The sequence below is a fragment of the Gracilinanus agilis genome, chromosome 3, assembly GCF_016433145.1.
Source record: "Gracilinanus agilis isolate LMUSP501 chromosome 3, AgileGrace, whole genome shotgun sequence".
Taxonomy (NCBI): Eukaryota; Metazoa; Chordata; class Mammalia; order Didelphimorphia; family Didelphidae; genus Gracilinanus; species Gracilinanus agilis.
The window spans coordinates 27,722,111-27,735,194 of NC_058132.1; the positions used below are offsets into that span (position 1 = coordinate 27,722,111).

Consider the following 13,084-nt stretch of genomic DNA (forward strand, 5'->3'; position numbering starts at 1 on the left):
CCTGTTGAGAAGGGGCCACCTTTCCCTGAGCCATCTAGGAGTAAAAGAGGAGAGAGACAGAGACCGAGAGACGCAGGGGGGTAGGAAGGGAGAAGAGGGAGCTCTCTCGCATGGGGCCTCGCCTCCCAGGAACCCCAATGTGCAGGCAGCTGCCAGTCCCTTCTCACAGGCCCCCAGGCCGGCCCAAAGGAGACACGAGAGAGGAGGGGAAGGTTAGTGTAGAAGTATTCTTGTTTCTGGTGGGGTCGAGGTGAGGGAAGGCCAGGCTGGGCAGGCCGGAGACGGGGCCCCGTCTGTGTCGTGATTGCTGGCTCCGCTGTCAAGGGTCACCGGTCACACTGGCAGGAAGGGAGGAGGCTGCCGCTGGCAGACGGCGACTCTCAGCTCCTGGTTTTTCCTCTTCCAGACTTCCCCAAGGTTTCTCCAGTTGCATGGATGGGCTGAGTCCGGGGAGGATGGGAGTCAGGGGAGGCCGGCCGGGCTCCCCCAAACGCCCCGTTCTGCCCGGGTCTCAGCGTCCCCCAGAGGATGGGAGGAGGTTACCTGGCCCCCGTACGGCCCGAGGCGTGGAGTGTCCGCCGGCGCTGCCAAAGTCGGATGGAGGCCCTGGCCTCATAGCTGAGGCCCTTCGGGGCTGGCCCGGAGGCCGCTGGCTGGAAGTGGGCTATGTGGTGAAGGGCCCCGAACCAAGTGGTAAGGTAGTAGCCGGCTGTGGGGGGGAGGGCGGCGTTGGCAGGACATCTCGGGCCTCTGGGCCTGAGCTCCTCCCAGACATCTTTGTGTCCGCTAAGCCGCCGCCACCACCATCACCACCATCACCACGACCCAGAGCCCGAGAGGCCTTCGGGGCCCTTCCACGGCTCCGCAGGGTCCCAGAGTGTAATGAGATGCTCCCAGCCTACAGTGGGGCCTCCATTCCTCCCTCCCGCTGCCTCCTGAGCCAGCCCGGGGCCTCGGGCTCCAGGCTCTCCATGAAGATGCCCTCCGAGGTCTGCCGTAAGCAGGGCCAGCGAGGGCCCCCCAGCTCCTTACTTTCCCCCAGCAGCTCCGCAGGGTCCAGAATCTCCATCAGGAACTCCACGTCCAGCTGGGTGGCCTCGATGTCTGGACTCCACAGGAGCTCCTCCGTCAGAGCCGGCAAGAAGTCATCGGCCCCCAGGGGTTCTGCGGGAGAGGGCTGCTGGGCTAAGGGGGTCCGAGCCTCCCACGCCTGCCCCGCACGGACACGGGCCGCTCTTACCCTTGCTCCCGCCCTGGCCCAGGCTCTCGTAGACGTCCCGGCAGATGGCCAGCAGAAGGGCCGCCTTGCGGTGAGGAGTCCAGGCGGTGTGCAGGCGAGCCAGGCGGGCATGGATGCGACGCCTGGTCAGGCTGGGGACGGGAGCTTCTGGGGACTGCAGCACCCCAGCTCCCGGGCCTCGGGCTTCCTGAAGTGCCCTGGCCCGCATCACCTCCTGACGCCACTGGAGCTGCTGAAGGTGCCGGGCCCTGAGCAAGCGGAGTTTGGTCCACAGGAGCGGCTGGAGAGGCCTCAGCACCACCCAGCACATAGCGGCCTCCACCACAGCTTCTGGGGAGAGCAGGGCAAGGACGGGGTGTCAGACGATGCCCTGTGGTGCTCCGGCCCACCAGGACACCCTCCATCGTGCCCCTGGGCCAGGCACTCTCTCCCTGCTCCCTCTGCGGATTCCTCTTAAGTGTCCTCTTCCCCCATTACCATGTAAGCTCCCTGAAGGCAGGGACCGGCTCTGTTTCTACTTAGATTCATATGGCTGCTACTTAGCGTAGTGCTGGGTACATTGCAGTAAGTGCTTAACAAATGTTTGTTGACTGACTGACTGACCCAGAGCCTTAACTAGTAGAAGGTGACAGGCCTTTGCTTCAGGATGTTCACAAGGCAAGGGGAGCAATTCTTCCAGGCAGTGACCACCATCACCGCCTCTCACTTGAGGCCGCCACCCCAGGTCCCATCACCATAGAAATCCTCTTCTGGGTCCTCTTTCCCTTGGACTGACCTCTGTCACACACAGTGCTCCTCCACTAAGCAGAGTTCTTGTACCTCCCATTGCAAGAATTCCTCTTGGCTTTGGGCTGAGCTCTGGCTAGCTTTATCCATACACCCCTCCTTCCTTTGTCCTCTCTCTTCCTCCAGCCACTGATCCCATAGAGCAGGGGTCAGCAATGTATGCCTCTTTCGAGGGCCAGGTATGGCTCTTTCTGCAGGAGCCATAAAGTCCATTTTTTTTTTCAGGCGCTGTTACAGGAGCGGCACTGTGAGCACTGTACGGCGCTCACGAAATTACATTTTAAAAAATGTGGCGTTCATGGCTTTCACGGCCAAAAAGGTTGCTGACCCCTGCCATAGAGCATGTTAGTATTTCCAACAGACATGACAGAGAACATAGAAAGGGAATCTCTCTGTCTGTCTTCTCTTTTTCTCTCTCTTCCTTCTCTGCCTCTCTCTCCTCTCTTCCCATCTCTTCTCTCTCTCTTTGTCTTTGTCTCTCTCTCCTCTCTTCCCATCTCTCCTCTTTCTTTGTCTCTGTCTTTGTCTCCTCTTTCTCTTTCTCTCTCTCTCTTCTCTGCCTCTCTCTCCCCATCTCTTCTCTCTTTCTTGGTCTCTCTCCTCTCTTCCCATCTCTTCTCTCTTTCTTTGTCTTTGTCTCTGTCTCCTCTCTTCTCATCTCTCTTTCTTTGCCTCTGACTTTGTCTCCTCTCTTTCTCTCTTCTCTGCCTCTCTCTCCCCATCTCTTCTCTCTTTGTCTCTCTCTCCTCTCTTCCCATCTCTCCTCTTTCTTTGTCTCTCTTTGTCTCCTCTTTCTCTTTCTCTCTCTCTTCTCTGCCTCTCTCTCCCCATCTCTTCTCTCTTTCTTTGTCTTGCTCTCTCCTCTCTTCCCATCTCTCCTCTTTGTCTCTGTCTTTGTCTCCTCTTTTTATCTCTGCTCTTTGTCTCTTTCTTCTTTGTCTGCCTCTCCTTTCTCTCTGCCTCTTCTCTCTTTTCTCCATCTCTCCTCTGTCTCTCTCCTAGATATTTTCTTCTCTCTTGATTTTATGACTGCTCGCTCTTGGTTCTTCTCTTACCTGTCTAACCACTCCTTGGTCTCTGTTGCTGGTTCGTCCCACAGATTCCCCCCTCACTGCAGATGTCCTTGAAGGCTCTACTCTCCTACACGATGACCTCATTCATGGGCTTTAATGACAATCTCTCTGCAGATGACTCTGAGATCTATAGACAAAGCCCTGGTCTTTCTCTTGAGAATCTCCAACTGCCTATGCCATATTTCAAACTGGGTGTCCCCTAGGTATCTCTGTCTCAGCATGTCCCGAATGGAACTCATTCTATTTTTCCTAAAGCCAACACCTCTTTGAAAAAGTCCCTCATTCTGGCCAGGACACCGTTGTCCTTCCAGACACCCAAGCTCACCATCTTGACTTTAGCCTCGACCACTGTCTCTACCTCAGCCCAGGCAGCCGATCAATAGGTGTCCACTCTCGTCACTTCTACTTTCCCCATCACTCCTAGAATCCACCATCTTCCCTTCACTTGCAGAGTCACCTGTCTGAGGCCACATTTGAACCCAGGACTTCTCATCTCCAGGCCTGGCTCTATCTACTGAGCTGCCTAGCTGCCCCTAATCTAGTTGTATCTTACTTTCCTTCTCACACTCCAGGAACCAGCCAAAGGGCTTTTCTTGCCTCCCCTTCAGCTCCTCTCTCCAGACTGTCCTCCATGCCTGGAAGGCTCTTCCTCCTTTCTTAGAATCCCAAGTTTCCCTCAGACTTTCAGTTGACTCGGTTCAGGAAGCCTCTCCTCCCAATCATGGCCTTCCCCTTTCCTTTTCCCCAGATTGGCTTGTATATACCTATATCTATACACGGGCATCTCCCCTGAGAGAATAGAAGCTCCCTGAGGGCAGAGATTATTTTATTTTTTTTTGTCTCTGTACCCCCTTCTCCATGCCCAACACAACACCTGGCATATGGTAGATGCTTATTAAAATGCTTATTGAGGGACAACTAGGTGGTTCAATGGATAGAGCACCAGGGCTGGAATCAGGAGAACCTGGGTTCCAATCTGGCCTCAAACACTTCCTAGCTGTGTGACCCTGGGCAAGTCACTGAACCCTGGTTGCTTAGCCCTTGTCCTTCTGTCTTAGATTTGCTACTAAGAAAAAAGATAATTTTTTTAATGCCTGCTGAGATGATCCTATGTGGGGGGACGATCTTCTAGACAAGGGCCGATGGGAGTACAGAAGGGGGGAGTGGTGCTATGAGGCCATCTGAGCTGCCGTGGGCATGAGCGGACCTTACTCTGGGACGACAGAAGTAACGAGCGGGCACGGACTCAGCGGGCACGCATTTGCTCTCGCTCCCTCACGCTTGCCCTTACCTAGATCCTCGGGGGCCCCGGTGGGTGGTGCGCTTCTGGCCCTGTAGGCAGCCTGGACCTCTGGGTCCCTCACCAGGTGCTCCTTGAGGTCAGTGAGGAGACGACGAACGTCCTGCAGAAGTTCAGTGGCCGGATCTCCCCCAGCCTCGGGCCCCTGGGGACCACTCGGGGCTTCCCGGAGCCTGGCCTGAAGGGCGCGATGCTGCTTGGCCACAAACCCGCCCCGAGCCCGGGCTAGAGACCGCACTCTGTGGTACACCCCATCCTCGGGCTCCGGGTCCTCCTCCCCCTCCTCCTCGGCCTCTTCAGCCTCCCTCGGGGGCTCCCCCACCGGCTCGGCCTCCCCTTCCTCCAGGCTGTAAAGGGACCAGGCCTCTGGCTCGGTCTCAGGACTGGGAGGACCCTCGATCCAGGAGACCCGGTGAGGACTCAGCTGTTGAGGGGCTACAAAGACAGGGAACAGACGTTTTGGAGGCCTCCCTTTCCCCAGGCCCGTCCCAGCCAGGTAGGGAGGGGGTCACCCTTCCCACTTACCCAGGGTGTCCTTCTGGGCTGTCTCGGAGGCGTCCTCCTCCCGGGGTCCCCACGGACCATGGTCCCTCAGGTACAGAGGATTCACCACTGACAGGGCCCCTTGGGTGGAGGCGATCTGGGCCAGGCCAATCTGGAGCGGTTCTGGTGGGGGCGAGGGAGTGGTAAGGGAGGGGTCGAGGGATCCCAGCTGTCCATGCCTTAGCCCCTGGGGTAAGAGGGACACCCACCTGTGAGGGTGGTTCCAGGCCCAAGGGCTCTGGGAGGGAGGAGCAGGGGCTGGGGCAGGATGTCCCTGGGGAGGAAAAGAGGGTCACCATCAGGAGAAGGAGAGGGACTCCCCTCCAGGTCCTCCTGAGCTCCCTAATCGCCCCCATCCTACCTGCTGGTGGAGAGAAATGCCAGGAGTTCAGGCAGATCTGGGAAGCTGAGCTGGGAGCCTTGAAGGGACAGGCCTAGAGGCAATGGAGGGCTAGTTGGCTGGGCATTCCCCGGGCCTCCTCCTCCCTCTCAGCGGGTCCCAGGAGGGCCGACCTGGGGCTTCAGACGAGCGAAGACTTCTGGCAATGCTCAGGGCAGGAGGAGGGGTCCTGGACCCCCTGGAGCAGGGCCGAGGACCCGGCCCGACTACCTAGACTTGGGATGGGAGGCCAGACATGTAGACAGGAGCAGGCCCTGCACACTGGTGGCTGGGGTTGGGCCTGGGGGTCTAGAGGTTAGCGATCTGGCGGGGGTCTCACCCGAAGGGGTCTCCAGAATCCGGAAGGTTCCCACAGCCTCAGGGTGGGGGTCTGTATTCATGGTTAAGGCCAGGCTCAGGCCAAACCCCGTGACTAGGAAACTCTGGAGGGATCACAAGGAGGAAAAAGGAGAGGTCACTCTAGGGGGAAAGAAGGTAGAAAAGCCACCTTCGGGGCCCAAGGAGGCTCTGGGGGGCGGGAGAAGAGTGATCAGGAGGTCCCAGGGGAGGTCCCTCCTCCCCCAACACACTCACCCCTGGGGGCTGCAGGGCCAGAATGTCTAGGGAGCTCCTGGCATCCAGGTGGGGGATCTGCCATAGACCCCGAGTCCTCAGCAGACGGAGTTTCAGCTCTGGGAGCCTGGGAAAGGTTTGGGGGGGTCTCACCTGGGCCTGCTCCTGTACCCTCCAAGAGGGATGCCAGGAAAGAAGAACAGGGGAGCAGGGAGCTAAGAGGTAGGGGAATCAGGGTTCGGGGGGGATCCCGCTCAATCTGAGGGTGTGTGGAGGGGGTCGTAGGCCTGTGCGAGGGATAGTAAATATGAGCACGATGAAGAATGGGGTGCGATGGATGCAGGAGGGGATTGGAAAAGGAAATGGCGGCAGCCCCCCTGCCTCCCCCCCTCACCTTGCCCCTTCTGGCAGGGGTTTGTCTCCCGAATCCTCAGGATGGTGCATCCTCTAGGCATGAGGGCCAATGGTCACACGCCAGACCAGGGGGAGTCCAAGTCCCAACTGTGGGACTACACAAAGGGGGCCGACACCAATCTTCCTCCCCCAGCCTTAGGACCTGGCCACTGAGATGGGCCCAGGACTCCGGTCTGTGGGGAGACTGTGGGGGGAGGGGGCAGGGGAGCCTAGACGGAGGTTCCTAGGAATAGGAATCAAGGAGGCCAGATAGCTGGGTACTAGGAGAAGAGAATGCATAGGGCCTGGATGCCATGGGCCCAGAGAAGAAGAGATGGGGGTGGCCAAACACTCGGGCTCCTAGGGAGAGATGGAGGAGGCTGGACTGTGGGGACCCCTATGGAGAGGAGATGGGGGAGGCTGGACCCTTGGGGTCCTAGGGAAGAGGAAATGGGGGAGGCTGGGCCTTTGGTCTCCTAGGGAAGAGGAAATGGGGGAGGCTGGATTGTGGGGGCCCCTATGGAGAGGAGATGGGGGAAGCTGGACCCTTGGGGTCCTAGGGAGAGGAGATGGGGGAGGCTGGGCCTTTGGGCTCCTAGGGAGAGGAAATGGGGGAGGCTGGATTGCGGGGCACCTAGAGAGAGGAGGATGCTGGACTGTGGGGCTCCTAGGGAGAGGAGATGGAGGCTGGATTGTGGGGCCCCTAGGGAGAGGAAATGGGGGAGGCTGGATTGTGGGGCCCCTAGGGAGAGGAGGAAGCTGGACTGTGGGGCTCCTAGGGAGAGGAGATGGAGGCTGGATTGTGGGGCCCCTAGGGAGAGGAGATGGAGGCTGGATTGTGGGGCCCCTAGGGAGAGGAAATGGGGGAGGCTGGATTGTGGGGCCCCTAGGGAGAGGAGGAAGCTGGACTGTGGGGCCCCTAGGGAGAAGAAATGGGGGGAGGCTGTACCCTTGGGGTCCTAGGGAGAGATGGGCAAGGGCAGATGTTTAGACTCCCTTGGGAGAGATGAGGGAGGCTGGACACCTAGGGCCCAAGGAATGCGTCTGTGGGGAGGCTTGGCTGCCTGGGTCCCCAGGAGATGGGGCAGGCTGGATACCTGGGTCCCAGGGGAAGATAAAGAAGAAGGTTGCAGAATCCTGATGCAAGGAGACAGGGGAGGCTGGGCACCTGGGTTCCCAAGGGACCCAGATTACCTGTTCTTCATGGGGAGGGTGCCAGAGCAACAGGAAGTAAGATTGCTCCCCTGAGAGGAACCCAGAAGGCAGAGAGAGGAAGCTGGGGGTGGGGTGGTGGGAGGAGAAGATGCAGTAGGGAGGGACTTGAGGTAAGGGGGAGGGGACACCCCCAAAGCTTCTCATTACTCTTCAGGAGTCAGATACCCGACTTTGGAAATCTGGGGCTTGGGGCTGGGGCAGGACAGGTCTTCAGGTCCCCAGGAAACTTAGACCTCAATCCTTCTGTCATGGAAATGTGGGCGTTCAGGTGCCCCCTCCCCCAGCCCACCCCTACTTCCTGAAGCTTCCCTGCAGCCAGGAGGCTGGAAGGTGAAGACCCAAGTCCTCCTTGGCGTCCAACCCGCTCCCTGCTGCATTGCGGCTCCTCTTGGGCACCCCCAAGATGTACCAGTGCCCCCTTCTAGAGACAGACACAGATGGGAATCTGATCCCATTCTTAGCTTTATTTAGCTCCAGTCACAGACATGCCCCCCTCTGCCCTCCTGCAGTGTCCAAGGGAGGGGAGTAGGTGTGGGGAGCTCGGCAGCGCAGGGCCTCGTCTCCCAAGGTCTGGGTTAGCTGTTAGGAGGGACGGGGGCAGAGACGCCCATCTCCCTGGGGAGGGGACATGGCAGGGGCCCGGGTCCTGGTGCCAGGAGGAGCAGGGCCCAGGGGGAGGAGGTGTTAGGAGCCAGGGGATGTTTAAGCCCCAACCCCCCCACTGAGAAGCCGAACCCCAGTGTGGTTAGAGGTTAGAGAACGCTGAGAGCAGAGGTGCCCGTCTCCTAGGGAAGGTCAGACACCCGGGGCATGTTTAGAACCCAGGCCATGTCCCAGGAGGAGCAGGGAGGGCCTGGCAGGGTTAGAGATTTAGGATCTACTCTCCTCTAGAGATGAGTTAGAGATGAGGGCGATGTCTGTCCCAAGCTAGCGGCCCAGGGAGAGGGGCCCCTGATCTCTGGCCCCGGCAGTGTGCTGGCGGAATCACTGGGCCTTCTCTCCTTCGGCTTTGCTAGAATCCTTGTTGGTCTCTGGGGGGGTGAGAGGATGCGGGCTGGCTCCGGCCTGAGCCTCGATGGCAGCGTGCTCCTTCTTCACGAGGGCCTCCAGCTCCTTCTGCGGGCACACAGGGGACGGGGGCTCAGCCGGTGATGGAGGTCGGGGGAACCAGTGTCCCAAGGGGGGCGGGAGGCCTAGACCCTTACCTTCCATCCCAGGAGGTCAGCCAGAGCCAAGCAGCCCTGATCGCAGTCCCCGAGCCAGGCCACGTCCCTGGGGTGGAAGAATAAGAAAGATGGCTGAGAATCTCCAAGGCCTTGTGCTGTCCCGTTCCCAGCCTGCTGCTCCTCACCCGTCCAACCCAGAAAACCCTCTTGTGTCCACACTGTCCCCCAGGCCAGCAGCTCCTCACCTATAGGCCTTCTCTGAGTCGAAATCCATGCTTCCACCCATCCCCATGAGCCCCAAGAAGGGGTCACGCTGTAGAAAGAGAAGGAGATGAGAGGGGAGGGCGACGGCCTAGATAGTGCCTCGTCTGGCAGTGGAGTCCCCCAGAAGCCTAAGGGAGGCCTGAATCAGAGGCCCCCAGAGGGTCAGACTGAGGGTCCTGGGACTCTGCAGGCTGAGAGCCCTGGGCTGGAGGGCCCAGAGGACAGACTCACCTGGCCTGTCTTCTCCTTGTTGATGAGGAGTCGAGGAGTAGCCAGTGGGGCCCTGGAGTGGGGGGAGACAGAGAAGCCAGAGTGAGGCAGCCCTTAAAGCTGGCCCTTCCACCCTTGGTCTCCCCCCACCCTGGCCCTGCCCCCTGCCCTCATACTTGCTAACAAGGGAGGCAAAGGGCTGCACTTGTAGGGACGTGCCCATGATGATAAGCAGATCCACCTTCTGGAAATCCTGGGGGACAGAGCAGGGACAAGCTGTTTTCTCTTATCCTCCTCCCTCCTGGGCAGAGAGGGTGCTAAGGGCTCTGGGCCAGAACCTTAAGTTCTCGGTTCTTGCTGCAGGCTGGCAGGCGAGGCCTCTAGGGTTGCTGTTTCTCTCCTGCCTCCGTGTTCCAGCAGGAGACCCTCCCCAGCCCAATTCCAGACTGATTCTGACCTCTGCTCAGGCAGCCTCCAGTCTCCTCTGCTTCCCCGCACTCCAGCCATTTCACTCTGGAGCACCACCACTATGGGGAGCCCTCAGTGGGCCCTGGGATGTTCTGGAGGACTCCCATCCCTGCAGCTTCTCACTGAACCCCATGAAATCTCCAGATCGCCAGGCCAACAGACCACTTACCGACTGCATGTACGAGAAGAAGCGGGCTGGGAGGGTCTCGCCAAAGAAGACGATGTCTGGCGGGACAGAGAAGAAACAGAGAGACACGGGGATGGAAATGAGAGACAGAGATGGAAAGGAAAGAAGACAGGGCAGCAGGGATAGAGACACACACACAGGCAGAAAGGAGACGGAGAAAGAGAATAAGAAACAGCCAGACAGTCCAGGCGGAGAAGAAGAGAAGGAGATGGAGAGAAAAAGCATCAGGTCAGGCTGGAGAGGATGAGGGGCTGGTGCCCAGGGCCAGGAAGGGAGTGAGGGGATGAATGCCAGGCTCTCTAGAGAGCTGACCAGCAAAGGGCCCTCTAACTTGAGGCAGGGAGATGGAGGGCTCTTTCAGACGCTTCCCTTGACCCTCTGCCCATCCCCTCTAAACTCTTCCCCTTCCCATGGTTCACCTGGCTTCACCAGACTCTGGCACTTGTCACACTTGGGGGTCACCTCGGAGAAGATCTTATCTGGGGAGAAGAAAGGTAAGGAGCAGTGGGGTTGGAGGAGGAGACGAACACTTGGGGTAGGCCCAGATTGCTCCCCCATCCCCACCCCCCAGCCCAAGAAGGCCAGGGCTGATCTCCCCTGCCCCTAGCAGTCAAAGTTCACCTTTCATCCAGCCTAGACTGTACTCCTTCCTGCAGTGGGAGCTGACACAGTGAGATGTGTAGAAGGTCCCGTGGGCTTCGACCAGATCCTGAGGCTGAAGCCCAGCCACCCGCTCCAGTGTGTCAATGTTCTGGTAGGGGGAAGCAGCCAACAGTTAGGGTCTCCCCGGCCCGCTTTGGGCTCTGAGATGCTCCCCAAAGACAGGGACTTGGCAATTGAAACTGCATTCGTCCCAGTATATGACACGGCTTTCCGAATTACTTAGGGGAATTTAATTAAAATCAAAGTTCATATCTGATTGGATGTAAAGAAAACTGGACCAGTGTAACAATGAACTGGCCGGACACCACCGTGACCTCTGAAGGCAGAGACAGCCCAGAACATCTCTCTACTTTTCCAAAATAAAACCGGAAGTATTAAGAAATGAGAACTCAAAAGGGAATGGTGCATGCAGTTACTTTGGTGAAGAATTAGTGCTTTTGAGTATAACCGTGCATGGTAGGGAAGGGGGGCTGCCCATGGAATGGCAGCTGCCTGGATGGTACAAATCCCTGCCTCTATAAGCCTGACTGCCCAAAGCCCAGAGTGAGCAGTTCCTCCTCCCCACCTCCGGACCCCAGCTGCCCTCACCTGGGTGTAGCATCGCAGCAGCAGTCCCTTCTCCTTGAGCAGACGAATGAAGTAATGACACACAGTGGGCTGTGGAGGGATCAGGGTGGGGTCATGGAATACACAGTCTTGTTACTGAGGGGGTTAGTACAAAAGGGACCCTTGTGGGCAGCAGTCAGTCCCCAAGCCCAGATGGGGAACCCATCTGATGGGTAGGGGTTCCCAACCTTTCCCTTTTCTTCTGATCAAGCTCACCTTAAATTGCCCTGGGTACAGCTCCCGGGCCAGGGCGAAGAAAGGCTCAGGGTGTTTCTGGGGGCACAAAGACATGTGAAGCTTTACTCCTCATGGTGGAGAAGGAATCAGGGGAGATCTCTCATTTCCTTCTCCATCAGCAGCCCAGATTTAGGGATTCCACTGGTGATATTTGAGAGGATGCAGGTTTGCCCCTGCTAGAGGATGAGGGGTTCTGGATGGACGTCAGGGAAGACTTCAAAGGTGGAGAATTCTCAGTGACTTTCTTACCTTAAAGTAGTTGATTTCAAAGATAGCTTCAGGATATGGAAGGTTGTACTTCTCCAAGTTGGAATACAGGCCGGTGGTAGGGGAGCGAAAGTCAGGGATGCCTGCAGCTGGGGACAAGGGAATGGGACAGATGTCACTGGGGTGCCTGCTGGGGTCCTACAAGTCCACCTCACTGGTTACAAAAGCCTATCGCAGACCCTAGCTTAGATCCTGATAGGACCTGTCCCTTAATCCTGTCCCCAAGACAGGTTTCCAGCTTTTTAGGAAGAACTCAGAGGCACCCCTGCACCATTCTGGGGTCAGAGGGAAGCAGCTACTCACATGTAGAAATTCCAGCCCCCACCATGCAGATGATGTTCTGACCTGGAAGAAAAACAGGTGGACGGAATGACCTTATGACCAAAGCAGGTGGGGGCTATGCAGGGGGCTCATCCCCAGAGGCCACTTCTTCTAAAAATCTCTAACAGGACTGCCTTGACCCTCAGGAGCCCTTCTGGAATACTGGGGCAGGGGGGCGGGGCAACCATTAGCCCCAGGTTCTCCCCTAATCTGGAGGGTTCTCACTGGGAAGAAGAGGGGGAGGAATGACCCAGCCCTAGCTGAGTCTAAGGGGGAAAAGGGGGGAAGGAGAAAGAAGAGCTCACATCGATCACTCTGGATGAACCTTGTCACCCCTTCCAAGGAAAGTTCATCCAACAGCTTTTCCCGCTTCTCGCTGCCCAGGCCCAGGGTCCGGGAGAAGAGATTTCGTAAAAAATCCACTGAGGGTCAGACCAGAAGATGAAGGTCACTCAGGGAGGGGAGGGGTGGGCACTGGTCCTAACTGGGCCAACCAGTTTTGTTCCTCCCCAGTCACCAGCACCCTGGGCAACTCACTCTCGGTCTCTCCAGATGAGGCTCCACTCTCAATGTCTGAATCCGAGTCCTGGGTTGGGAGAACAGGGTCAGAAAGTGAGAAGGGTCCAGGCCCCCCAGAGGATTAGGAAGATTATGGGACAAGGGCTGGAAAAGAAGGGTCAAAGGGAAGAGAGTCAGAGGGACAGTGAGCCATTAGGAAGGAGTCAGAAAGGGAAGAAGGGAAGGGTCATGGTTTGGGGAAAGGACATCAAAGGATGGGTAAGGGGAGAGGGTCCTCAGACTGGGGGATGGGTGAGCAGATCGGCTGTGCTGGGGTGGGGGTGGGGTGGACAGTCCCAGCGGATGGATCTGGGACACTGGGTGACCCACTCCCTTGGGGGTTGCGGGGGGGAGAGCAAGCAGGGATGGGAGCAGGCGGGGGAGGCGCGGATCCCTTAACGGGCCAATCACATGTCTCCTCTCCCTCCCCTGGCGGCCAATCACAGACCTCACCCCTCCCCGGCCAGCCAATCACGGACCTCCCAGGACACCCCCCTCTCACCTGAGCATCCAGCACCTTCCCTGCCTCGTCCTGGGGGGGACCGGGGGCTAGGGGAGGGGGGGTGGGGAGACAGGGTTACATTGGAGGGGGGAGGGGAGACTGTTAGCACAGGGGCGAGAAGCGGGGTGGGGGG

At 58.2% G+C, this 13,084-nt stretch overlaps 2 protein-coding genes across 2 annotated transcripts in view; both read right to left on the reverse strand.

Moving 5' to 3' along the window:
* Positions 1-227: 227 nt before the first annotated feature.
* Positions 228-6,369, reverse strand: RINL (Ras and Rab interactor like). Its single transcript, XM_044667401.1, has 11 exons — positions 6,289-6,369; positions 5,916-6,021; positions 5,662-5,764; positions 5,304-5,376; positions 5,152-5,216; positions 4,925-5,065; positions 4,391-4,834; positions 1,241-1,570; positions 1,033-1,164; positions 544-709; positions 228-440 (listed from the first exon to the last, which is right to left on the reverse strand). The coding sequence occupies exons 1-11, from the start codon at positions 6,336-6,338 to the stop codon at positions 320-322; spliced, it is 1,731 nt and encodes a 576-aa protein (XP_044523336.1). The 5' UTR covers positions 6,339-6,369; the 3' UTR covers positions 228-319.
* A 1,577-nt stretch (positions 6,370-7,946) lies between these two features.
* SIRT2 (sirtuin 2) overlaps positions 7,947-13,084 on the reverse strand; it is a 15,566-nt gene continuing 10,428 nt past the window's right edge. The window contains exons 2-16 of the mRNA XM_044667405.1: positions 12,952-12,998; positions 12,429-12,477; positions 12,197-12,313; positions 11,874-11,915; positions 11,553-11,659; positions 11,283-11,339; positions 11,049-11,117; positions 10,419-10,548; positions 10,217-10,276; positions 9,780-9,835; positions 9,319-9,395; positions 9,164-9,215; positions 8,914-8,981; positions 8,708-8,774; positions 7,947-8,618 (exon numbers count right to left, since the gene is read on the reverse strand). Coding sequence (XP_044523340.1) covers positions 8,487-8,618; positions 8,708-8,774; positions 8,914-8,981; positions 9,164-9,215; positions 9,319-9,395; positions 9,780-9,835; positions 10,217-10,276; positions 10,419-10,548; positions 11,049-11,117; positions 11,283-11,339; positions 11,553-11,659; positions 11,874-11,915; positions 12,197-12,313; positions 12,429-12,477; positions 12,952-12,998 — 1,130 coding nt within the window. The 3' untranslated portion in view covers positions 7,947-8,486. The remainder of the gene's footprint in view (positions 8,619-8,707; positions 8,775-8,913; positions 8,982-9,163; positions 9,216-9,318; positions 9,396-9,779; positions 9,836-10,216; positions 10,277-10,418; positions 10,549-11,048; positions 11,118-11,282; positions 11,340-11,552; positions 11,660-11,873; positions 11,916-12,196; positions 12,314-12,428; positions 12,478-12,951; positions 12,999-13,084) is intronic.